The sequence below is a fragment of the Lygodium microphyllum genome, chromosome 8, assembly GCF_053477565.2.
Source record: "Lygodium microphyllum isolate KBCC chromosome 8, Lygodium_microphyllum_v1.1.10, whole genome shotgun sequence".
NCBI lineage: Eukaryota > Viridiplantae > Streptophyta > Polypodiopsida > Schizaeales > Lygodiaceae > Lygodium > Lygodium microphyllum.
In genome coordinates, this window is record NC_141142.1 from 4,363,686 (window position 1) to 4,391,644 (window position 27,959).

A 27,959-nucleotide genomic window follows, 5' to 3' on the forward strand; every position below is an offset into this window, starting at 1 on the left:
GGCACCTTGCAAGGGTAGGGTATTGAGCATATCTAACAAGAAAGTCTCTATTATGTGACATTCCTAGACACATTCTCAGAGGATGAATCCTCAAATCAAGAAGTGAGTATCCCTCAAACTAGGCCCTCATTTGTGTTCAACATAAAAAAGGATCAGTTGTTGTAGCCAAGGAAAGAATATGCTAGTCTAGTGAATCGCCTGGGCCACTAGAAGATGCCACCCACAGACACCTAGACCACTCCGCCACCACCACCCATCCAACGCCGCTACCGTCTGGCACTCACCCTCGCCACTCCCCTAGTCCGTCGGCCCCCCGGTCCCGTCGCCCTCCTACAACCTCTCTCCATGTCACACTTTAGCACCTTCACCTACGTGCTTGCCCTGCCCCACCTACTATGGCTAATGCCACCCTGGCCATCTATCTCTCCTCCTTCATCCTCCTCCACCTCTTTCTTCTCCAACTCCTCCACCACCTTCCCTACCTACCACCTTCCAATTCCCTCCTTCCACCTCCCACAACCCACCTTCCACCCCCACCCACCTCCCAAACCACATCCCACCCCATTAAAACCCCCCTTTCTCTCTCTCCCCCCCCCCCCCGCCCAAAATCAAAACCACCAACCCTCTCCTAAGCCCCCCCTTGCCACATAGGACCCCCCACCCTCCTACAATGCTAAAAACAATAATTTTTAAAAAAAAACAAAAAACAAAAACCCCCTACACTTGCACCTACACAACCGTTCGCCCCTTCAACCAGCCCCACCACCACACCTTGTTGTTGCCGTCATTTCCATGTCACTGCCACATAGCCTTTCCTTGACATTCATTCGTGCAAGCACGAGATAAATTTTCATGGTTCATGTGTGTATCATTTTAGCTATTGTTCACATACTAGAATGTGCATGGGGTTATGTTCATGCCACGAGACTCATTGATGTTTTTCACACATATCATAGCGGATCTGGGTACACATCTTCCCGCTCATTAAAATTAAAATTTTAAAAAAAATAAAAGAAAAATAAAACATATAAAAATCAAATAAAAATAAAAATATGTATTACCAAAAATAGATGATATTTTTTGAACAGCCAATATCATTTGAAAATTGAAAAAGAAAAAGAAAACCTAACAAACCTAATAAATATTTTAAACTTTTATTTTAAAATCTTAAATTTTGAAACATTTATGAACAATACCTTTAAAAACCCCATTATTGATTCTAAGCATTTTATTGATATTTGTCTCACCCATTGGTTCATTCAATAACTTTTAAAAAACTAGACAAAGAAATGAATTCAAACGAGACCTAAATAAATTTCAAAACAATTTTTAAAACTCCATAAAAAATAGTTTTTTAAAGTAATGTTTTTATTTTTTTATCACACTATAAATTTACAAATTTTTGGATTGTCTTTTGATTTTTGTTTGACAGTATGGCCCCGCTGATTTTTAGTGTACTCGTTCAAATTAGAGTGGATATACACATCCTACATGTATCTTTTTTTTTGTGCAAAATAAATCACTCCTAATTAATAAAATGAACTTAACTTATCAAATTTTCTACATGCATTCGTGTCCAATACACTATTTTTAAAAAAACTCATCGTTTACATTACACGTGCTTCGTGCGTTGTACATACGCATTTTAATTTGTAATAAAAGAAACCAATTGTCACTCATGCATGCATTGGCTAAAAAGAGCTCCACGCACAATAATTTTAAATAATGAATTTATATTTAGAGACCCTTTGAGTTGAAATTGAAGTCTGGGCTATGTTGTGCACCATGTATACTTCATAAATTTTGATGAATAAAAGGAACTATCATTTTTTTTTCTAAGGTTTATCACCTTTTTTTTTTAATCACCCAGTAGTAATAATTTTTTTTAAATCCACCAAAAATTAAAGTTGAATCCAATCACTTGTATACGAGCTGATATTTTATCAGTCTCTTATTTGTTTTTGTTTTATAGTTTTTTAGCATTTTTTGTATATGTGGTGTGTGTATTTTTTTATCATTTGAATGGCACCTCGACCCATCCAATATGTTCCTCTGGTCTATAGAGACCATTCTCCACTGTTAATTGATATTTCTACATTACCATCTCTATGTGCCCAAAATAAATTTATAGATGTAAGAGCACTAGCGATATAGGGACTAACACTAGCGAAACTGGAATTGGAACAATTTTAGCCACACACACTTTAAGTGCTTTCTTTGAATCACCAAAGAAGGAGGAGAATCGTTGTCTTTAAGAATGGGTTTAAGATCTTCTATAGGAGGAGGAGGAACCATTGAAGGGTTTTGGTGGAATTTTTTTGCCAATGTGCGAAGAGTATGTCAGAAAAGCATATAAAAGCAACCCATAGGTGACATTAGTCACATTACCCCTGGTGACCTTGAGATAAAATGTTGATCCATTTTTATACAAAGATATGAACTCTAGTCTATGACCACGCCTTTAGGTATCATTCTAGAGGCAATGATCAACTCCTTTGATATGTAATTGGATGGAGTTTGCATGAACTTGTCCTAAAGAGATTGACATAATAGCTTTCACCATGAATCAAAGATCATTGCTACTAAGCCACTTGAGGTAGTAGGAAGTTTCTTAGGATCCAGGATGGTACATGTTTGTTTCTATAGCACCTTGAGAATATCCTCATTAGCTAAGAGTTGATGAGCTGCTAGAAAAACCTCTCCATGGTAAGGAAGAGACAAAGCCTTTCCCAAGCTTTTGGGTTCTCTACACCGCCTTGTAGCAAGAGATATCATTTCTTTCTTGTGCAGGGATATTCAAAGCTCCATAGAGACTCACTTATTTCATGTATTTAGCTATTATATTCTTCTTTTTATGAGGAGTTATGCAAGGCTACTACAGAGCTTGCCTCTACTAAAGAAACCATCTCTGATCTATTCAAACAAATGAAGCAGCAAACTAAATTATTAAAAGTCCAAAAATTGGAGATATTCTCTTTGCAAGCTCGGTTAACTAAAGCAAAAAATCAAGTAGCTATTGTTACTAAGGAAAGAGATCATCTTCCTGATGAAAATCAGGAATTCAAAGCTTTAATTGATTGTTGCCCAGATAGTAGAGTTATAGTCAGCAAACTCCACAATTGATAATTAGGATACCAAGATCAAGGAGTTGAAAGAATAGTTGGCTCAGTTACGCTTTGTTTCACCAAGTCCTAGTGTACCCCCATGTCTTCTTTGTTAGCTAGGAACTTGGCAACTCTCCAACATAGTGTGATGCTACATCCGCTATTTCAAGCCAAGGTGGAGAGGTTACAATCTAGAGTGGAATTTCGAGACGTTCTTTGAGCAATTTATGGAATATATCCTGTCAAATCACTCTTTTTTTGTGCATTATCAACAACAAAATCTGGTGTTTTATATGAAGTTATCCACTATAGATTTGTGTCCTCCAGAGGATGAATGGAATGGTTCTTGATCCTTTGATCTCCTTATAAAAGTAGCTAGGATAGTATTTGAAGACTCGGTTACACCTGACACCATGTTGATGTCTTATGTGTATGTTCAAGGTGATATTGTGCTTCCAGAGGACAAGGATTTGTCTTGGTATGTGGGGGATATTATTTTGCAAGTTGCTCTTTATGTTCAACATCTAGAGTTAAGGATAGATGAGATTTTCTAAGCTTATTCATTCAAAGTGGCTAACTATCCTGAAGTTGCTTGGTATCCAATGATAGATTCTGCTACCTTGAATCATCGACAATCAAAAGCCTCTAAACATTTACAAAATGCTAACCAACTATGGGAGGATCTTTTAGCCCATATTCTACACAATCTCCTTATGACACATCCTTTTTTTTTCAATCGTTGATTTGTTTTAGGTCCATCAGTACCTTCACTCATTTATTATCAATAGATGGCCTATAAATTAGATTCATATTTGTCTATATTTCAATCAAGTCCACAAATTATTCCTCCCTTTTTCCTAATCTCAAGAAGATCCCCAAATTCCTATTTTTGCTCATTTCTCGTTTATTGTAGATTTTGTTCTCTCACCTACTCCTTGTCCTCCATCGTCTATCACACTCCTTTCTACTTTTCCAATATACTTCTTAACTCATTTCTTATAAATCTATTAAATTGTTTGAATCTCCATCTTTAAGTCAATACCTACATTGTGCCTTAATGCTAATGTGGATATTGATCCACATTAGTTGGACATATTATATTTCCATGCTCTTTGTCTTCTGAGCAAATATCTTGTATTTGTGAAGAAAATGTGATGTTTTGCAGTTTTTTCAAAATCCTTCCAAGACATTTATTAATTATTCCCTCTTCCCATACAAATTTAAAAATCATCAAGCTTTTAAGCGCAATATACCCCATTGATTTTTGATGTATTTTTGCTTAGCTATAATGATATAATTTGTTTTTTGAAGGTGATCAAGATGTTGGTCCTTGTTGGTGATAAATAGTTCTATTTGGATGAAATAAATATAAAGAAACCTCTTATATCCTATACAAGTTTGTTATGCTTTTATCTTTTTAAGATGAGTTAAAGGATAGCAATACTTTCCTTCCATTAGAATTGTTTGACACAGACCCAAGGTATTGATTGGAGTCATGGATTTGTTCGAGTTAGAGTTGGTGATTGATGAAGGTTATTTTAGAGCTTTTATACTATCTTTTTCCATGATCACGAGAGCCTTCCCTAATTAAGTGTGGAGATATATTGAGGGCTAAAATGATTATATTTTTAGCTATTTTTCATTAAATTTCATAACTTTTTATTGATTTTTGAATGATTTGAAAGTATTTTAGAGTGTTTTGGGTAAGGTTGAATGTGTTTCAAATGCTCATGATGGTTTTTGATTGAGTTATAATGTTCTATTAGATTCTATTATGTACCCGCTTGGTTCTAATAGGTCTAATTTTGCCATTGTCTTGATCTCTCTCTTTTTTTTTTAAGTTATGCTTGTAAATTTCTTTAAAGAATTATTGAGAGTGTATTGGATTATTTTTTATGAATTGATTTTATCTCAATTTAAGCTATATGATTTTTATGCCTTTTGTAGACCTATAGTATATTGTTGGGTTTCAGTATGCCTTATATTGTCTTCTGTATGCTTGTGTAAGAGTTTTATTGTTTGAGAGATGTTTAGCTTGCTGATGTTTTTAAATCTTGAAAAGAGAAAAGTGAAAGCTCTTAATAACTTGAAGCAAAGAAAGTAACTATGGAAGACTTGAAGGAAAGACTCAAGTGACAATGACAATAGGGAGCTTTCAAGAATCGCTATAATAGCTCTATTATCTCTTCATATGAGGCATACCTCATGGGAGGTGTATCCAACCAAGAGAGGATTATTGAGAGTTATTCTTTGTTGTTCTCATATACTATTGAGAGAGAGCATACGTGAGAGAGAGCCAATTTCTATGAAGAAACATTGTTTTTACATGAGAGAGATTGAGAAAAAGACTATGAAGACTATGAAGATAATGAAATATAAATAGTATGCGATCAATTCCATTCAAGATTAAGCATTTATCTATGTTACTTTGATCCTTTGGTTGTTTTTAGGAAGAATATGTTGTAATAAATCTGTGGAAGATTCATTATATAATGTTGCGTAAAGATTTGTTGTTTATGGTGTTCTTTTTCTTCTTGTGGTTAATTGAAACATAAAGAACAAGCTTGTCGATGTAACAAGATAGATTTTGTTGCTATAGTTTTCGTATTTTCTTGGTGTTTCTCTTAGAATTATAGTATTAAAAGTGCTTGTTAATGGTTCCTTAATTGATCCCTTTATCGCAAGAAGATCCGTCAAGCAACAATGTTCGCTTGTCACAATCCTTGTCGCTAGTGCAGTAGATTCCTCGGGCTCACCATAAAACTAATACCAAGACTGTCCACCCACCTCCTCGCTATATTATTCATTTTCACTATCAAGCCGGGCATGAGATGCTTTCCGTATCAAACATGTGTCAAGTATTGCTTCCCAATGCTTAATATTGTACGAAAATATTCATTCGCATAGCCAAAACAGCAAATAAAAATTCGCTCTTAATATTGTTCTACCAATGAAAACTTCTGGTGGAAAAATGTTTTTGCAACAATTTCAAAGACGTTGGAAGAAGCACGTTGGCTATACGGGACAAGGATAGTTGAAGAAGCCTATAGTGAAGCTCAGTAATCACTATTGGGAGGGTAATCTTTCCACCCTCCTGGAAAATAGATATCATAACTGTTCTCCCAAGGCAAAATCAGTGTATTGAGCTATCTCACTGGCGCCCAATTTCACGTATGAGTGTTATCTACAAGATCTTCACTAAAGCTTTGGCCAACAGGTTAATGCCTATCCTCCAAGAGCGCCTGAATTGAGCTCAGTACGGATTTGTGAAAGTCAGGTCCCTGCTGGACAATGTTTTAAGTGTAATGGTGGCTAAGGACTGAGCAAATACTTCAGGGCAAAAATTTGTTTTTTACAACTAGATCTGGAGAAGGCTTTTGATAAGATCTCGTGGAGATATTTGGAGGAAGTCATGTTGAAAATGGGTTTTGATAGGAAAATAGCAACGCTCCCATTCATGATCGGGGCTAATGCTGAATCCTTTGTGTCAATCAATGGCACTTTTGCTCAAGCCAATTCAAGTTCGGAGGTGTTCAACAGGGATGCCCACTAAGTCCTCTGTTGTTTGCTACACACCCTTTATTCTGTTTAATAGATAATTGTGTCACTGATGGCCACCTGCAAGGCATCAAGTATTAAAACAAGCGATTGGCGGGTCAAGGCTTTGCCAATGACCTCCTGATGATCCAGCAAGCTGAAACAAGGAGCATGGAAGTTGCCATGCAAATTTTGGAGCAATATGAGAAAGCTGTTGGGCTTAAAGTCAACTTCACCAAATCATCTTTAATCAGTGTTACTCAAGATCATCTCTTAAACCTTGGTAGAAAGGCAAGTTTATTCCCAGGGGAAACACATTCAGATGTCTTGAGTCGGACAGAACCAAATGGATCTTGGAGAAAATTAGGAAGGAGATCAGCAGCTTGTCATCCACCTCCTGGCCTTCACATGTTCAACTCAAAATCTTGAAGCTATTTGTATATCCAGCCCTAAGGTTCTCCCTCCCTCTAATCAAATGGAATTCTACGTTGCAAAAGATTTGGGACTCTCATAGGTAGGTTTTTATGGAACAAGCCGGATAAGGACAGGCATCTGTCCCCTTTATCCGTGGAATATCTCAAGGAAAATTTTGATGCTGGTGGGCTTCGGCTTTTGAATGCCAAGAAAGAGTCTCTCATGGTGAAACAGGATCTTCTAAAGCAATGCTGTATGCAATCCAAGCCTTGAGCAGAGATGCTTGTGGAGTTTGACTTATGAGTCCATAAAAGAAGCTTGACAGGAGAGAACTATTCAAATTGCAGGCCATTAATTTTATCAAGCCTGGAGGGTTGTGGAAAGATATTTTAGATGACTGGACTAAATATCCAATGATCTCAGTCAAGCCCAAACTGCTGTTGATGATAGCGTCTTCTGGTCTTGGTCTTGCACCCCTCCATTGGCCATAACTCTTTCAAGGGGTATTTCCTTAGCTAAAGTAGGGATGATAAATTCAGTCATTGGTTCAATGAGAATGATGATTGTCTTCACTTCAAAGGATTTAGAAGAGCCTCTTGTTGCTCTCGCACTTGCAAGCCTGCTTGGGAATATGTCAAATCTGCACTAACAGTCTATAGCAATTCTAGTCATCTAGAGATGCATGACATCGTCCCACAGAGCTGTGTAAGAAATCTATCAGGAGAGTCTTTCCCTCTTCTGTTAAGGAACTAAATAGAGTCAAGAAAGATTGGCAAGTCATCATGTCTGAAGATCAATTCAAAGACACGCCAATAGGCATTTGGTCTCTTAAGCTGCCTCTGAACGATTGTATCTTTGCTTGGAGAGTTGCTTTGGGAGCACTGGTTTATGGAGAAAGTTCCTGTGGCAGCGAGGAGTCCCTCAAGCACACTTTCTGGAATGGTTGTGTAGCATCTCAGGTCTGGCAGGAGATTATTTCCAAACTCAAACTGCAGGGTTGTGATCAAGATAATATGCTCTTTTGCTTTTGGCTTACAGTGTTCCGAACCAGAGCCTATCATATACACTAATTGAATTTTTTCAGGTCTATACTCTGCAATCTCTATGGCTTTTCAGATCCAAGAAAGCCAAGGTGCAGCAGGGCCCTGAAATCAATGGGCCTGGCATTCCATCTAAAGTAAAATAGTTTTTGAGTTCCTTCTGTTCGTCAGGTAAACTGGATAGACAAGATTTAGCCAGGATTTTAAACTCCTTGGGCTTATTCTCTATTTTGTATTTGGGACATATTTCTCTTTCATAATATAACTAGTTACTATATTATCTGTTCGCCTCTAAAAATATCTACCAAGGAAGAACTTGCACAAAAGCCATTAACATGAGAGTTCATAATAGCAAACACCTTATAATTGGGACGCAATTTAGTTAGGGCACCATGCAGCACCCCATACAGGTAGACCAGCGGCTTGAACCTAAAAACCCCACAACAACAGACACATCTAACCAATTGGTCTACATACTGCTGGTAATACATTGAGATCATTTCCAGACCAAGAAGTGGTCAGTATTGAAGAAGCCATGGTCTTATGATCAAGGTGAGGTCTTAAGAAGCTAGTGTTTTGAATTTTTACAATAGCTGGCCTGTTCCCTAGGAAACCAGATTATATGCAACGCTATATTAGCTTCTGTAAAATGATCTGCATGCCAGCCTGCGGTTGTAGAGTGATCAGTAACCCTGGAGTGTGTTTGTAGTTGGGAGAAACAGAGAACTTAAATCTTTGAAGCATCATGGTAAGAATCAACCTTGCTTCAAGCAATGCAAATGCTTGCCCAATACAGATACGAGGACCCATAGAAAAAGGAAAGAATGCAGATGGCACCTTACAAGCATTTCCAATGCCATTGGCAAATCGATGAGGATCAAATTCTAGTGCACTATCACCCCATATGCTTGTGTCATGGTGCAAGCAAAGAGTGGGTATCAAAAGCACAACATTGGGTGGCACTAGCATATCACCCAGTTTCATGGCCTTTGTTGTCTGTCTCACTAGCATAGTTCCAGGTGGGTACAATCTCAATGCTTCATTAAGCACCATGGTAACCTACATATCACACTTTGTGAGAACATTCCTAAAAATGGATACAGTTCAAGCATATAGGACTAAAAACACACAAAGCTACTCACCACTTTGAGATTGTTAAGTGATTCCACACTCGGAATCTGCTTGCCACATATCTGCAACACTTCGTCCCTGGTCTTTTCTTGCCATTCTTGATGGCAGGCCAATAACATTGTTGTCCATGTTAGTAGGTTTGCTGTAGTCTCATGGCCAGCAAAGAAGAAAGTCTTGCATTCACCCATGATTTCTTCCATGGTCAAGCTAAATTTTTTCTTTGATCCAGTTACCTCATTCTTATTAGCAGCCAAAAGCACCCCCAGCAAGTCATTTCCAACAGTGCCTTGCTTTACTCTTACTTGGATGATGTTCGTCAAATGTTTCTGTATTTGCATGTTTATTCTCTTAGCATAACGATTTTGAGGAGTGGGCAAAAATCTGGAAACAGAAAGCAGACAGAAGGCAGGTATGAATCCCTCTTCACAACTTGGTTATCTTTTTGCAAAGGGGAGGTTACAGCCAAGTATAATTTGATTGTCCTACATGCATGCAGAAGTTATTTCACAGTTGGCTTCCTACAAAAAGATAATTAGCTACACAAAACCAGAGTAAAGTGATAAATCAGCATCTCAACCGCTTGTAAGTTCCATATGGGCAGTCTAATTTCGGCTGTGATTTGAGAATTTCTAAACGCTGTTCCCAAATCAAGATTGCTTTCCAGGTAGCACTTTGTGCATCTGAAGATGTGTGGCATGATAAAACATACCTGTATCCCGGAATGTAAGTTGAGCGTCTAAGCTTTGCAATCAAAATCTGCTGCTCTTGTTGTAGCTTAAAAACAAGTTTTCCTTCCTCATAACTACTTCCAAAAGCAGTATGTGCAATTATGTCTGCAGTCAACATCTTGAACTCTTCTTGCACATTAACCTCAAAGCTCCTTGAAGCTGGTGTAGTGCCTGATTCATTAGCGAGAAAATATCCATCCCATTTGTCCAGCATGCATCTGATACAACTGATCATTGTTGGAGCCATTGCCTGATAAATAAGTAGTTTTATTAGGAAGGCAAAAGTAATAAGGATCCAGCCTGAGAGCTTTCTGTTAAGTATATGTGCTACACCAACAACTTCACATTATTATCCCAACTGGTCATTGTTGCAGCCATTTCCTATTAAATCAGTAATTTACTGGGAAGATGCTTCCAAAACTTGTAGGAAGACCAAAGTTGAAAGTTCTAGATGCCACACCAATGAAATATTAAAAAACATGTATTGCTACCTACCCAAAGTGCTGTAGGAGGCTTTGTGTCTAGAGCTAGAAAGAAGTTGTTTTTACATCAGCATCTGACGGTATTGCATCAAAAGCTGGGGCAGACAAAATGTAACAATATCAAGGCTAAAATGAGGATTCAGGCAGCTTCAACATGAAGCTTTGAGGCATCTCTTTCCTGAAACGATCAGGCAATCAGGTTTATCATAAGATGGTTCAGGATTAGAGATGGGTGGCTGGCAAATGAAGTAAGTATATTCAGGATAGTAAAGCTCAGTGACGTGATCAGTTGCTTCAATTGTGGAGGTCTAAGCTTCCTTACCAAGGGAACATTCTTGTATGGAGGCTTCTTATCAGGGGTCTCCCCACAGAGGATATGAGATGTGGGCACAAGATCTCCAGTGGTAGATGTATCTCCTATACTACATGTGATGAGACTCCTGTTCATCTGTACATTTCTTGCCCAGTTGCTAGACAAGTCTGGATTCTCATTTCTAATGTATGGACTTCAGTGACATGTCAATGTAAAATCATCTGTTCTTGGGTTTTGAGAAAGATACCGTTCACGGTTACTTTACAACCAGAGCATTGTCTTTTGCAATTTCTGCCTTAGACTGGTCTTTGACACATTTAGCAAATATGCAATGCATTTATTTTTTATTCAGCCTGAAGTATCCAAGGTCATGTGGGCCATGTTCAAGGATTGTTATTATGAAAAATTAGTTCCATGGTTTCAGCTGATGTGGTCCTCGAGATTTGGTTGCTCCATGGATGGATATCATCCACACCACCCTAGTTGTATCAGATTCATAATCCCCTTCTTCTATTCTTGTAGCCATGTGCTTTTAGTAGCCTTTTGGCTCCATGTGTTGTTATCTACCTGTCTTTGGGTCAGCTTGGCTGGCAAGAAGGCCCTTTGTAAATATTTCAATTCATTAATTCAAACTTCTTCAAAAAAAAAAAAACACACACACACACACAAAGGTATATTAACATCTACAAAAGACCAAAGTGACTTGTGACACATGAACATGTAGTACAAGTCAAATAATGTCTCCTCATGAAGTACAAAATAAAATGGAATAATAGCTAAAATCAGGTTGCTAGATCATGCATACTAAGTAGATCTAAGCCTAACAATAAACATGTATCTACTAAGTAGATCTAACTTAAGTCTAATAATCTAAGTCTATTCCCAAAAAGTGTTGTCGTCATATTGTCACTACAGTGTGAAGTAGGTTTATCATGGGGTGTTAGCTCCATTGCCCCTAGCCATAAGGGAGCATGGGTTGGCATCTCCTACGACAAGTGATAATGGCTTGGGTCTAGTGATGATAAGGGTGAAGGGGTCATCACAAGTTGTGGACATCTTGCCTAGCGCAAGGTTGTAGCCCGCACCAAGTCAACTCCTCGTAAGAATGGCCTATCCATATGACTCCTTGTTTTTTTTTTCTTCTTTTCTTTTTTTCTTTTTTTCTTCTTTTCGCATTGATAGCCCCAAAAAGGCTAGTGTCCACATTTTGGTCACTTTCTCAATGGCGCCACACGATGGTGCACCACCCTAGACAGCTTATGCCTATAAATAGGCAATCACTTCATTCATTCATGACCACCCTCTTCAGTCAACACCACCACTTCAATCATTCTCGACTCCTCTTCTTCCGTCACTCTGACACTCTTCTCACGCCGCTATTGCCTACACCCCTTGCAGGGGACATCGCAATTCATGGCCTTCTTCCACCTAGAGTCAATCTCCACCAACTAGCATCATCTTCTTCTCTGAGCTAGGGTGAGGTCCCATTAGCTTGGCGACTTGCTAGCATTTGCATTTAGCATCTGGAGGCCTTCTCTTTGCCAGGCGTTAGCTTCCTACACCTAGCGATAGCCTTCTACAACTGACGAGTGTCTTCTTTCCCTACTCTAGTTTGACACAGCCCAGGTATTAGCGTTTTGTAGCTTGGGGACTTCCTTTACATTTGGCATTATCACCTGGTTCTTGGCGCCAGCATCTGGGCTGTCTCCCTACGTTTGACAGCTCCGACACTCTAAGATTTGCGTTTTGCTACCCACGTTACTCCCCGACATCAGAGGACTGCGGTTCACTCCTTCCACAGCTGGTGATCATCTTCCACATCTTCGACGGCATTAGAGGACTGCGGTTTGCTCCCTCGACAGTTGTCCTTCACCTTCAAGTGGTTACTTCGATAGCCCACTGCCTAGATGACTGTGTTTTGCTCCCTTCACTGTGCAGATTCCCACAGGTGCTGCCGCCTGATTCAAATAGGATAGTGCAATTATCTTCTGAGCTTCAGCTCCACCGTATCAGCTTTTCTTCTCATAGCATGATTGAGTGCGCATCATCACCGTGTTCTTCTTGTGTTTCTGAGTTTCTATTCTCTCTCAGTGTTTGCCGTACACATTTTGTGTTTCTCCCCACAAACCCTACTATCTCTCTAGTCTCTTTGTCATTTTTTGACATACTCTCTGTCCGGTGGTTTAGTCATTAACGAGGAGACGACAGGAGTGCTCTTTGATGGCAGGTGTACTGAAGGAATTTGTGAGTATTCTCTGTCCAGATGGGCCTGAATGTGCTGCATCACTGCATCCTAAGAGGGTCTGTGCCTTATCAGCTCCAGCAGAAATAGTCCTAGGCATCTCAGATCTCATATTCCATAAGCCGCTGTGGTGGTCCAAACCCATCTCAGAAGAGACAATGGAATCTCCTCGAATCTCATGGTATATTGTACATTGGCAAATGTAGTGCTCCTCAGTCCATCTCTGTCCCCAAAAGCTAGCAAATATGATTCTCTGCTGTGATGCCCTCATATCTCCCTATCTCTGTCCTTACCTGGGTGATGATGTGCAGACCTGACCAAAAGCACACTGAGGCTGCAAGCTCACAAGGCAATCATAATACTAGTCACTAAGGAGGACTGTTGTCTGGTGGCAGCCATGTGAAGCGTACATACTCTCTGTCCAGCAGGGCCTGAAGATGCGGCATCTCTGTGTCTCAAGGGGGTTTCTCTGTGCCATTTGAGCTCCAGCAAAAATAGCCCTAGGCAGCTCTGATCCTCGTACTCCATGATCCACCATAATGGTCCAAACTCATCTCAGAAGACAAAGTGGTATCTCCCCTAATCTCACAATACACAGCACAGTGGCATATGTAGTGCTCCTCAGTGTGCCTCTGTCCCCAAAAGCTGGTAGGTATGATTCTCTGCTGCGATGGCCTCATATCTCCCAATCTCTGTCTTCAGCTGGTGTGATGATGTTCAGACCTGGATAATAGAACATTTAGGCTGCAAGCTCACAACAAGGCAATCGTGATACCTTTTTTCAGGGGACAAATGCATGGACAAGGACATTGGAGCAACCTTTCCCTTTGACAATCCCATCAAAGCATTTGGGTGTGGACTTGTATAAGTTACATCTTTACTCACTTGCAGGTACCAAGAAATCTTTTAAGTCCATCACTGCAAGTATAGTAGATGGGAATCTTACAAGTAACAGATGGTGCCTATGGTCCTAGTAAAAATATTAAGACCCTCATAACCATCTGTGTCTGAGCTAATAGTATGCTATCTTTATTGCAGATTTGACAGTTAACTGACTTTTGTCTCTGAACTCAGCAGACATGTACATATTTCAAGGACTTCCTCTTATCCCATTCAAAAGAAAGAAAATGTGCCTATGATGAAATTAAGAAATGTGTTGTACTTGGTGTGTGACTTTTTAGATCATGTTGCCAAGCACAAGCAGTATAACTTTTCCCCAGCCATGCGAAAACAACCTGTAAATCCAGACAAACTGGTGAACTAAAACTCAAACCCTCAGCTTCCAGAATCCTCACTTAAACTGCAACATGAAATACTAATTACTGATTAGGGCTTGGGACACGAACTGTTGCATCCAAAATTTAAGAGGGTGAAAAGGACTTCAAGAAATCAAGATGTAAGAACTTGATCCAGAACCTTAATTTTGTCGGTAAAGAATGCTGGGCCAACCATTCGCCTATGTTGAGCCCACCTTCCTCCTTCAAGAGAGGCAACAGAATCACCCACTATATCTCTAGATTCTGGTCTCAAAATGAACTTCTTAAAATGGCCAAATTTGTTGGACAAAATTTCTCGAATAAGCTCTGGGTTAGATACAGGTAGCACAGCTTGATAACCCATCCAAAAGACAAACCGATCACCTGAAACCATCATAGATTAAGGAGAATTTATTAACCTCTAACTGAACTGGTACAACTCGTCACTAGCAAGTCCATCCCAATTGAATAACGTAGACTAATGTTTTTGGCTAAAAGCAAAAAGCTTGTCCAATTTTGTAGTGCACATGACAATCTTCATATTGAATTTTCTAATGCAGTAAAAACAACCCCAAAGCAGAAAGTTTCTTCCTAGATAATCTTCTTATCGATCCTTTCCTTTGGAGCAAGTCCAAGTTAACGTGATGCATTGCAAAGAGCTAATAATATGTCACAGCGATACCGTCACCATTGTGCCTCTTAATTACTAATCTACAATGTGGGAAATATACCACACCAGCAAAAAGAGAGAGAGACCCCACAGTACACCAGCATAAGAGAGTAGCAACAATCGCATCAAATTTGCGAGAAATGTACCAGCTATGGAGGAGAGAGAAATGAGAGACAGTGATAGCCAATGAGCTGAAGCAAGAGGGTAGAGTGTACTTGCTGAACTAAAAGATAGAGTGAAAGTACAACACTAGTTTAGGTCATGGGTTGACCTAACCAGCCTTCCACCAATGAACTAGAGTTAGGCTAACTTACTCTAGTTCCTAGTGTCACTACTTTAATGTCTAATGACATTAGATATGCACACACTACTTTGACACTTCAATAAGTGTCCACACCACACGAATTACATGGGCACTACCCAAAATTCACAAATTCTAACACCCCCCTACAATGCCGATGTGATGATGTACAAGGATGATCAATCACCAAAGGGTAATAAGTTCAAGGACTTTCGAAAAGCCTCAAATTTCTCATGTGGTAATGCTTTGGTGAAAATGTCTGCAACATTTTCCTATGTGGGCATATACACCAAGTTGATCTCTCCTACGTAGCATTTCTCTCTCACATAGTGATAATGTGCCTCAATGCGTTTCGTGAGAGCATGAAACATAGGATTTCGTGCTAGTGCAATAGCACTCTGACTATCAAAAAGAATGGATGTAGAACCCTTGAATGGTATATGTAGATCAGCTAACAATCTGTGCAGCCACCCACATTCCACTATTGCTATGAAGGATGCCCTATACTTAAGTCTCACAAGACAAGGTAGCCACTGTAGACTGTTTCTTACTTAGCTATGAAATGCATGAGCAGCCCAGAAAAGAATTAGTGTCCATTAGTAGCCTGCCTAGTATCTAAACCACCACCCCAATTTGCATCACTGTAAGCCTGCCTAGTATCTAAACCACCACCCCAATTTGCATCACTGTAAGCCTATAGATGCAAGTCTACCCCCTAGGAAATAATAATGCATGTGGCTCAGTACCTCGCAAATATCTAAAGATCCACTTAACAGGTTGCCAATGTATATGGTTTGTGGACTATACATATACCTAAGTGTCCAATTCTTCCTTTCAGAAACACCATTTTGGTAAGGTGTCATTCTAACTGTGGCTTAATGCATGATGCCCTTTTCAAGTAAAATTGTCTTAAAAGCATGAGACATGTACTCCCTCCCCCACCCCTCTATCCGTGCGAAGTGTTTGCACCTTCAAGCCAATTTTAGCCTCAAGCTTTGCAATAAGATGTTTAAAATGCATAAACTCATCAAATTTGCTTTCAGTCTATACACCCGTGTATATCAAAGTAGTCATCAATAAAGGTAACAAAATAAAGATAACCCCCAAGTGCACGTGTCCTCATGGGACCACAAACATCTAAGTGTATAAGCTGCATTTTGCGGACCGCACATACTACACCATCCTTTTTTAAAGCAAACCTGTACATTTTGCCCAAAATATATCCCCCACAAGAATTGGAAAGCTGGCATCTCCACTAGCGGCAATGCATCTACCATCTAACACCGTTGAAGGGTTATCAGATTGCCAAAACTCATATATCCATAGCAAACATGCCATAGCTCCACATTCTCCATTGCAAGCGAAAGAACACTAAATCCCAAGGTATTATGAAACCATCTATCATACATATCCAACAAAAAGAGACATTTATACAAGGTGCCAGATAGCCTGAGTTCATAATCCATCTCTCTCTCTCACAATGCATTTGTCATCTTCAAAGATGATCTGAAAGCCATGCTTATTAAAAGCAAATATAGCTAACAATTTTTTTGTGATGTCAGGCACGAACAAAACATCTAGATGCATGAAATATGAACCATCTACAACAACACTCCTGACTTGAACCAATGCCACATACATCATAACTACTACTATTCACACAAGTAGCATGCTTCCTTGCAAGGTCTAAATGCAAAGATGTGAAGAGAGACTTCCTAGAAGTGATATGCCTCAATGCTCCACTGTCAAAATACCATGAAAGAAATGCTGAATCAACCATCAAAAAGTCAAAATTGCATGAAAGAAATGCATAGTTCTCTATAAAGTTGGTTGAAGCATCAAAAGATTTGCTCGTTGATGTCTCCTAAACAACCAAACCCGAGTCGTCTTTGGCCAATCACTTCCTGCATTCATTAATATAATGACCGGGCTTTTTGCTATAATGACATTTCCCCTTTTTCTTGGACTTTTTGTGTCTTGGGCAACCTTATTTCATGGCTGTCCAACATCAGCCTTTTGTTGATTTTTCACATTCTACCTAATCTTCCCTTTGTCTTTGTACTTTGAGAGCATAGCCATATCACTTGAACGCAATGCAACATTCTTCCAAGTTTATTTCTCTTGTAGCAAGAGGATCCCCAATTCCACAAACATACAGGGGTGCTTTCTCCCCCCCCCCCCCCCAAAAAGACAACATCTCCCCCCTCCCCTCCCCCCAAAGACAACATCAAAGAGGTGTGGAATCCAAGAGAAGTGAATTCAATGTGATGTTTACCACTTCTAAATAGAGTATAGAAGGTAGCACTTCCACTCCTCTAGTGATGAATAGCTCTAGTGTATGGTGGATCTCAAATGTATTCTGCATGCACCCAAGGTATTGTTACTGATTATATGCTTACCATGGGATCACTATTCAATGTACTTGTAACAAACCTTCCTCCTCGAATAGGATGGTAAATAACCTGATTAAGCACTATTTACAGCAATTAACCATAGTGACAAGAAACGGTCGGAACGGCCCCCCTGCACGTGGAATCGCCGTCCCCGGCATGTATCCGTCACGGACCGCGTTTCCAAATGATGGAACATTCCCTGTCCCGTTTCAAACAGGTTCCCTGCTATGTTCCCTGTCTGAAACGGGACAGGGAACGCCACGTGGCAAAATTACCTACGGGTCGCCCGAGCCCAGTTTCCGCCTGCACCCAGTTCTCCTGCGTCCCGCCTGCTCCCGCCTGGCCCAGTTCTCCTGCTCCCGCCTGCTTCCGCCTGAGGCCCTGCATTCTGCTCGCGAGACCCGCCTGCATCCTGCCTCCAGGCCCCAGGGCCCAGCCACCTTCTTTCTCTTCCTTCTTCTTCTTTCTTCTCTTCCTTCTCTTCCCTCTCTTCCTTCTTCTTCTTTCTCTTCTTTCTCCTCCCACCTCCAACCTCTTCCTTCTCTTCCTTCTTCTTCTTTCTCTTCTTTCTCTTTCTTCTCTTCCTTCTCTTCTTCCTTCTACCTTCTCTTCACTTCTCCCTTCTCTTCTTCCTTCTTCCATGAACCTTCTTCTTCTTCTCCCTTCTCTCCCTTTCCCTTCTCTCTCGACTCTTGAGTGAGTCTTGACTCTTGAGCCTTCTCCCTTCTCTCGAGCCTTCAATAATCAATTTTCAGCCTTCAATTTTTCCTTCTCTCGACTCTTGAACCTGAGGCCTTCAATTTTCAGCCTGAAATCATAAATGGCTTCATCTTCCCGCCCCACTCGTCGGGTTGGTGGTCAAGGAAGGTCTGATGATTGGTCATGGTGGGAATAAGTAAATGCTGACCACCTTTTGAGTGGTGGAGGATCTCGACCATGGACTTGCAAGCTTTACCCATACAAGCGAATTAGTGGAGCAAACAAGGTAATCCATTGAGCCGAGCATTTGTATTTCAAATTTTTATTGATTTTAATTTTTCAAAGTTACTTAAATATTAGAATATGGACTACCAATTGCCACTTGTTCCATTTTAAATTTTAATATTTATGCATAATCAAGTCCGAGCTCATCTCCTACATGAGCCAAATTCAGAGGTGCAGTTTTGTCCAAATGTGACATTGGAGAAGCAAAGGGAGCTTCGTGACCGTGTAGCAGGTCAACAAGCTTATCTTGCATCTAGACCACGACGTGTTGCAGTTGACCCTGCAACTTTTGTGACACCATCCCCATCAGATGTATCTAGAGCAAATCCAGTATCAGGAAGTGCTACCTCCACACCTACTACAGGCATTGCATCGGCCATGGCATCAGCAACGCCACATGTTGCACGTAGGCAAAGCACACTTGATGCTAGTTGGGATCCCAAGAAGAAGGAAGAGATGGATACATCAATGGCAGGCTTTTTTTATCATGACCACATTCAATTTCGTGCAGCCAGGTCAGAGTATTTTAAATTGATGTGCAAGAAGATTGGTGAGTATGGCCCTTCGTATGTACCTCCATCATCAGAGACCTTACGCACCACTTTGCTCGACAAGGAAAAGCGCCTTGTTGAGCAAGCAACAGTGACTAGAAAGAGCATGCGGGCTAAAAATGGAGTTTCCTTGATTGCTGATGGTTGGAGTGATACACGCAAGCGATCCATTCATGGTATGGTTGCTTATTCTCCTGGGGAAATGTATTTTATATCTTCACATGATGCATCGGGGACAGGAAAGTCAGCAGATGTACATGCAACAGAGTGGGTTACAAGTGTTGAGCTTATTGGCCCAGAGCATGTTGTGGAATTTGTTGCAGATGGAGAGCCTGCAAATAGGGCAGCAGGTGCTATTATTCAGGGATATTATCCACATATCACAGTTTCATATTGTATGGCTCATTGCTTGAACAACCTACTAAAGGATATTGGTAACCTGTCATGGATTGCACCTGTCATAGAGCAAGGAGCTCAAATGGTTAGCTTTGTTTTGAATCACCAATTTCTTCGCCATCACTTCTCTTTGCGGTCGAAAAAGACACTTTTAAAATACTCCGATACCAGATTTGCCTTTAACTTCTTGATGCTAGGCAAGTTAAGAGAATGCAGTGGTGCCTTGAGGCAATTGTTTCTTAGTGATGAGTTTACCTCATCAACATTGGCAGATACTCCTACAGGTATCTTATGCTTGGAGAATGCAAATAACTCCACTTTCTAGGATGATGTAAAGCTGATAGATGCTATGGTATCACCCATTGTACATTTATTGAGGGTTATGGATGCTATGCAACCTTGCATTGGCAAGGTATATGAGGCTATGGACAGGCTGAATGCATGATATCTTAAAGTTAAAACTTAAAATGATTTGTCCTTGTGGATTATATACCTTGGTTTTAAGTTTTAACGCTCCAGAGTCCACATGGATTATGAGTGAAATATTAATTTTTTTTCATGAATTTTGATTTTTTAAATGCCGTTCCCGTTCCCACGTCCCCGTTACCTAGGTTTAGCGTTCCCGTCTCCGTCCCCGTCCCCGTCCCCATTCCCCGTTCCCGTTCCCGTTCCCCGTTTCATGTTTCTATGCAATTAACAAATTCACAAAACCGAAATGCATACTTTACCATATAATCTTGGACATTGGACACCCTGTTGGCCCCAAAATTGGCACCCCTTTCGGTAATTATTTAACTTAATTGAAGAAGAAGTTGATGTACGATGGAATTATCCCAATCCCTTTCGGTATTCCAACTCCCCTTGCTGTCCAAAATGACCAACAAGTCTTCAATTTGATTTGCCCCTTGATTTGGGCAATCAATTGGCATTCACCCGCTTTGATGGAGATGGAAAATACCCCAAATTCAATCATTTGCTGGTCCCTCCACTTGAATAGGCTAAATACAGCTTCAGCCCTGTTGAATCCAAGTCTTAGAGCTTTCAATTTCTAAAACGCTTCTTGAGGCTGCTGCTAAACCCTAATTTCTACTCCAAATTAGGGTTTACAACAGAGAAATCTGAAATTTCTCAACCTTTGGTAATCTCAATGCTATAATCTTCAGAGTAAGGTTATAGAAAAGCTGGGAGATGAGAGAGAATGCTAAGGAGAGAAAATTTAGACCTTCGCAAAGAACTGAAGAAAATCTATCATTTACTGCTGCTTCCCTGTCTCAACAGCTTGTAGATATAAAGAATCGAAGAAAATCGGTCATTTACTGTTGCTGCCCTATCTCAACAGCCTGTAGATGCTATCAGCTGCTGTTGATTGGTCTTCTCCTGCCCCTAGCTACCTCAGAAGGTCCTCCAATGGCTGCAAATCAGACCAGCGACATCTCCTCCCTCTCTCTTGCAGGCTAAATATACTAAAAATGCCTCTCCAACCTCTAAAGACGTTTTTCAGTCTTGCATGGGCATTTTTGACAAGTGGCAACCTTCCCAAATGGTTTTACCAACAGTATCCATAATTAAATATTAATTTTCGCTCTTGAAATACTAAAAATTAATCTAATAATTATTTCAATACTTTGAAAAATAATCTGACTTGCCAATAATTAAATTGGCTAGGCAACTTCCATTTTCGAGTATCTCTGCGCCATCTTTGACCATCAAATTGGAGTTAGGTACCATTAAATTCCACTTCTGTAGTATCACCAACTGTTGGTGAATAATTTTGAAATTTCACCAAGTATCTCCTAGAAGCTTTACCTTGGATCTTTTTTTCCTTATGTGCTAAAATCTGTTGAAGTATCAAAATCTCATCCAACTCCTCAATCTCAGGCTGAATTTCAGCAAACATATCCTTTGACACATCACTATGAAAAGGCCCCAACAAACTAACATGAAAGGCATTGTGTATCTGGCAATGTGGAGTTAATTTCAGCCAATATGCCACTTTGTTGATCTTCTCCAACACTTGGAAGGGCCCATAGTATCTCATACTCAAGTTCGAATCTTTCTCTTCCTTTCATCTTTTTCAACATTGCCTTTTCAAAATGCGGCAATGCATAATCACCCTCTGCAAACTGCAAAGGACGTCTGTGGCGATCAGATATCCTCTATTGCTTTTCTTGCAATCTCTGAAGTGCATATTTTATCTTTGATAGGCTACATCCAAGTTTTCCACATAACAATCAATCTCAAAGATCTTATCCTTAGTTTGCAGAATAGGTGGTATCTTCTCACCACCCTCAACCACCTCAAATGGAGCTTTGCCCGTAGAACTATGCATGGTGTTGTTGTAAGCAAGCTCAACCAAGGGCAAATACTGCTCCCATTGTGTCTTGTGGTCTGAAACATAGCACCTCAAAAGATCTAACACTATGGAATTTGCTTTCTTAGACTGACTATCTGTCTGCAAATGGAAGGATTGCAGTACCAAACATGCTACTTTGTGCCCCACGCATCGAACCAATGCTGCCATACATAGGGTTTTGCATATTTCCAACCATACCCGAATACATTGGGCCTTGCACACCATGCATTGGTTGTTGCATACCATAGGGATTTGTGCCATACATTCCCGTGTGTGGTCCTTGTCCAACCATAGCATGAAAAATCATGCTTCCACCAAAATATCCTGGCTACCCCATCATAGCATACATACCCGGCTGTCCAAAATCCATTGGATTGGCACTCCCATGATGGCCTTGCATTTGCATTCCTTGCCTTGTAGGTACCAACTATTTTATTTCATTAGCATCTTTGGGAGCTTAAAATGAAGGGTTTGGCGTTATCTTTGGTGCATCTTACTGTCCCAAAGGTGTAGAAGACAACTTCTTCTTCTTGCATTTGCTGTCCTTCTTTGGAACATTCAAAAATCGAGTAAATTAAGAATCCTTTGCCAATTCAGCAAAGAGATTTGCTGCTCTCCTCATCCGATTCTTGAACTGGTCATCAAATTCCTATTCACTTTGCTAATCATCTTCAACTTGTTGTCCATGGTCTGAGCCTTGTCCAAAGTCAGGCATTGCACTTCCTTCATTCCCGTGTGAATGTTCATACTAAGAGGCATCATCACTGCTTAAGTCCATCTCACTATATGAAGACATATTACTGTAATTGCTCAGCTGAGATTAAAAATCATCACTAGCACAAAGCTTTGGCTTGCAATCAAGTGACTCGGACCCACAAAATCAAGGAATTAGTGGTGTCCCAACCACGGAATCATGTAACCAACCTTGCTCCTCGGATAGGGCGATAGATAGGGTGGTAAATAACCTGATTAAGCACTATTTACAGCAATTAACAAATTCACAAAACTGAAATGCACACTTTATCATATAATCTTGGGCATTGGACACCCTGTTGGCCCCAAAACTGGTGCCCCTTTCGGTATTTATTTAACTTAATTGAAGAAAAAGTTGATGTACAATGGGATTCTCCCAATTCCTTTTGGTATTCCAACTCCCCTTGCTGTCCAAAATGACCAACAAGTCTTCAATCTGATTTGCCCCTTGATTCGAGCAATCAATTGGCCTTCATCCACTTTGATGAAGATGGAAAATGCCCCAAATTCAATGATTTGCTTGTCCCTCCACTTGAATAGGCTAAAAACAGCTTTAGCCCTGTTGAATACAAGTCTTGAAGCTTTCAATTTTTGGCACATTTCTCGAGGCTCCTGCTAAATCCTAATTTATGCTGTAGATTAGGATTCACAGCAGCAAAATCTGAAATTTCTCAACCTGTGGTGATCTCAATGCCGTAATCTTCGGAGCAAGGTTGTAGAAAGACTGAAAGATGAGAGAGAATGCTGAGAAGAGAGAAAATTCAGATTGACTGGGAGATGAGAGAGAATGCTGAGAAGAGAGAAAATTCAGACTTACTTCGCGAAGAATTGAAGAAAGTCTATCATTTACTGCTACTGCCCTATCTCAACAACTTGTAAATGCAAAGAATTGAAGAAAATCAGTCATTTACTACTATTACCCTATCTCATCAGCCTGTAGATGCTGTCACCTATTGTTGATTGGTCTTCTCCTGCCCCTAGCTGCCTCAGAATGCCCTCCAATGGCTACAAATCAAACCACCAACATCTCCTCCCTCTCTCTTGCAGGCTCAATATACTAAAAATACGTCTCTCCAGCCTCTAAAGATGTTATTCAATCTTGCATGGGCATTTTTTACAAGTGACAGCCTTCCCAAATGGTTTTTCCAGCATTATCCATAATTAGATGTTAATTTTCAGTCTTTAAATACTGAAAATTAATCTAATAATTATTTCGGTCCCCTGCAAAATAATCTGACTAGCCAATAATTAAATTAGCTAGGCAACTTCCATTCCCGAGTATGAGCATTAGAGGTTAGTTACCACTTGTCGGTTTACAAGGGATGATCATCATTTATCAATGGTATTCAACTGGTTTTTATTGACAATAGTTTGTTATATGATGCCATTGATGGTTCCACCATGGCTTATGCTCAATCTATACTTTACTATGGTTGATTGATCAAAACATTTGTGATATTCAAGTAATGGATGCATTCAATGAGTTTCTGACAATAGTTTTCGATTCTTTTTGTGTATTATCTTTTAGTTATAGATGGCTGGAAATTTTCACCAAGTGTTTGGCTGTTACAAGGACATGAATTTTTTATGCTTTGCTTAGCATTTAATTTAGTTGTTAATTAAATGTGCAAATGTGAGGTGCATATATTATACAAGTTAGTTAAGTCACAATGACAAGTGAAGGTCCCCAAGAAGTTAGTAGGTGAAGACAAAAATTGTAATAACTTATACTAGTTAGGTACTAGATGGTGTGCTTGGTGTCATTTTAGGCCTAGGCCATTTATTTGGCCAATAAGTGTCAGTGGTAACACTAGAAACTAGGCCTTAATTAATTAATTAAGGCGAGGATCCAATTATACAAAGGACCACATGGGAGTCAAAATGGCCGAGCCAATTTAATTGTGGAGGGGTACATTTAATTTTTTTAGACAAGAACAAAGGCTGAAATTAATTTTCAGAATTATTAATTCACTTAAAACGCTGCCAAGTGGCAAAACAAGCTGCCACTTGTCAAAACTTTCCCATGCAAGTGAAGGAAGGAGGTTGAGAGACAAGGAGAGAGTGTTGTCCAAGCATGTACCATTAGGTTTTAGCCATTTCCAGCCAGCCAAGAAAGCTCCTACAATAAGCAACAAATAACAAGAAGGGCAATAGCTAGAGATTCCATCTAGGGCTAGGTGACATCCATCTAAGGCCTCCAAGCTACTGGGCAACAACCTTCAATGTTGTTTCATAGTAGCAGACAGCAGCTAGTCTCGCAGTACCAAATCAATGCAAACTCTGAATACTAGATATGAATCCTCGAAGGATGAGGAGGCAAGGGTCAACCAATGAGATGATGGGGATAAGCTTCACCGTTGAGAGGGGAATAGCCCAAATCACTTCTAACACTTTCTTGCAACAAAAAATGGAAATCTCTCTTCTCAACTTTTTTTTCTCCTCTACAAGAGATCCCTCTATAGATTTCAACCATTTTCAAGCCCTAATGAAGAGCAACTATGTCTTTGCTACTATAAACCCTAACTTACAAAAATTAGGATTTAGCAACCACCTCAAGTCTCATGCTAGGAAATTGAAGACTTAGTACTTCAAATCAACGGCTTGAATTCGAGGAATTGCCAGATTTCAAGAAACTAGACATCCTAATTGGATTTGGGGCTCATTATGACTAGCCAATGGTCAATTAGAGGCCAATCCCCTATTGGATCAAGGAGCAAATCAGTTTAAAGGCTTGCTAGTCATTTTTTACAACAAGAGACATTGAATAGTGAAGGAAATTTTACAACAAGAGACATTAAATAATGAAGGAGATTGACGCTAAATGTCAATGTACTTCATCCAATTTTAATAGAAGCTAAAAAAATACCACAACAAGCACCAATTTTTAGGGCCAACCGTGTCACGAGGAAGTGAAAATTTAGTGCTTTGCTTAGCATTTGATTAAGTAATAATCAAATGTGCAAATGTGAGGTGCACATGCACATAGGCTAAGGACCCTAAGATGTCAGTCTCTATAAGGGATCCATGGCTGGTAACATTTTCCATCCTAAATTCTTCATTTTTCCCGCCACAACCATCAGCATCAACTTTGTCATCATGGCCATTAGCTCTCAGCACTCTCGCAACCTTATTCTGTTCATCTTTCCCCTCATGACAGCATCTAGAGAGGAGTTGCAGCTGCTGTCCCTCGCATGCTGTTTACTCCTCTCCAACAGTCAACACTGTGCTGCATTTTGCTGCCCTGCTGCCTACGATAGCCTTGGACAACGACACCTTGCCGGTCACTACCTTGGAGCTGCCGCAACTGCCCATACATCTGTATTTTTGCTACCCAAGAGGTCACCTGCTGGTGCTACTCTCAAAATCAGCCAATTACACCATTTTATCTGCCAGAACAGCTGCATTTTTGCCTGTGCACTTCTGCCTCGCACTTTGGTCAGCTCATTCTTGCATCTAAGCCTCTTCATCTAGCATCAAGTTGGGCTCGTTGCTGTATCTGGGATCCATCAAAGAATAAAACACTCCTTTAATATCCCTCAACCCACTCCTTTTAGTGTATACATCGACTCGGATTTCTATTCATACAGACCCTCAACTTTTACATATAGTCCTTTAAGCGACTTTAGATGTCCTTACTTCCTAATTGACAAGATGGCTAGGCCCTTGTCTCATCTCTCCTCGAAGCTTTCCTAAAGCGCCATGTCTTGTCTCTTGCCTTCTTGCCTTATGGTGGTGCCCTTCTCAAGTTTTTGGAGGATTTATGTTCATGTATGGTGAGAGAGGATATCATAATGCATGATGGTCAGGTCAAGCTTCCCTACTCGAAAGAGGACGAACCCACAGAAGTTCGGCCTCAAAGGAAATGTGAATATACGCCATGAATGTTCTCAGAATAACTGAGAGGGTAGAAGAGGGATTCAATGATGCGTACCGAGCTCTTTCTTCCACCGACAGTAATGGGGCAAGATGCGAGGGGCGATGTCGTGGCAGCCGTGTGGCAGCTCAGGAGGAGACGAGCGGGCGGCCTCGAACATTCTGGAAATCTCCGGCAGGTTCCCCACCAGCAACCGATACGGCAGGCACGTGACGCCTTGCCCCTCCAAGGCTCTCCTGATGCTCAATGGCTCCCACCATAACGTTCTGCACAGACTCTGGGCCACGAACCCTACCAGCAACAGCCCGACACTAGCCAGCAACACGGCCGCCGCGCCCTCCTCCATAGCTCAGGCCTGTGCCCGCTACCAGGAGCATTACCACGATTCAACAATAAATGTGCTAGCTTGCACGTCCGTGCGCAGCACGACATCATTATTATTATGATTACGAATAACAATCAACTAATTGTAATTTGTGGCCACTTGCCAGCCATCATTGCTGGTCCAATCAAGCAACGGTCCGTACTCTCTCTCAATCGTGGATGCATTAAAAACCAATTCCATCCGTGCACGCGGACTCGCACCGTCTCTACTCATGCATGTCGTTAAGCGTGCAGTCGCTTTTTCAACGTTGAAAATCTGCGCAGCTGGTGATGATTTCGATTAAAATATCTTCGCTTGCTGAATACCTCCCTCTGGGCGACGGGGGGGAATTTGGAAATACAAAAATCAAAGCGAGCCACCTATCGGAGTGTTTCATGATCGCTGCCCCACATGCGACAATTGTTATCGTTTTTTAATGCTTGGAAGACAAAACGTTCCATTACATATATATAAAGAAAAAGAAATTTTCACAATCGGTGCCGCATGTGTGACAATTGTTCTCCTTGTTTAATGCTTGGAAGACAAAACGTTCCATTCCATTATATATAAAGAAATTTTCATGATCGGTGCCGCATTTGCGAGTCGCGACAATTGTTACCGTTTTTAATTTAATGCTTGGAAGACAAAAGGTTCCATTATATATAAAGATATTCACAGCAGTCCTTTTTTTTTTTTTTTTAAACTTATCAAGTTTCTTACAAAAAAGTTTGAAGATCCAATGGGTACTCTTAATTTTCGCCAAGTAAGCACGAAGTTGGTGTTTTAGGTTTGCTAAATCCTCAACTTTTAGGTTTGCTTAATTTTCCCCAAGTACTCATTGAATAGGTAAATAGCCAAGCATTATTGTAAAAATGCAAATGTCTACAATGTCATTATACAAGTCTCAAAGCTCATTGTTTATAGAAGACAAAATGATGCAACAAGCCCAATAGGTTCCTTCAAGCAATGCCATTCTCTTACAACAGCATTCATCTCTTGTCTCGATGCTCGCTAAAGAAAGTCTTAACTACTTTCTCAGTAGCCTCAATACCTTAATGCCGTTCGACTACACA

The 27,959-nt window shown here is 40.3% G+C and overlaps 1 protein-coding gene across 1 annotated transcript; it reads right to left on the minus strand.

The window, feature by feature from the left end:
- Positions 1-8,436: 8,436 nt before the first annotated feature.
- On the minus strand, positions 8,437-26,939 carry LOC148031917 (cytochrome P450 CYP72A616-like). Its single transcript, XM_087682507.1, has 5 exons — positions 26,580-26,939; positions 14,408-14,631; positions 9,936-10,204; positions 9,238-9,607; positions 8,437-9,154 (listed from the first exon to the last, which is right to left on the minus strand). The coding sequence occupies exons 1-5, from the start codon at positions 26,866-26,868 to the stop codon at positions 8,726-8,728; spliced, it is 1,581 nt and encodes a 526-aa protein (XP_087538633.1). The 5' UTR covers positions 26,869-26,939; the 3' UTR covers positions 8,437-8,725.
- Positions 26,940-27,959: the final 1,020 nt, after the last annotated feature.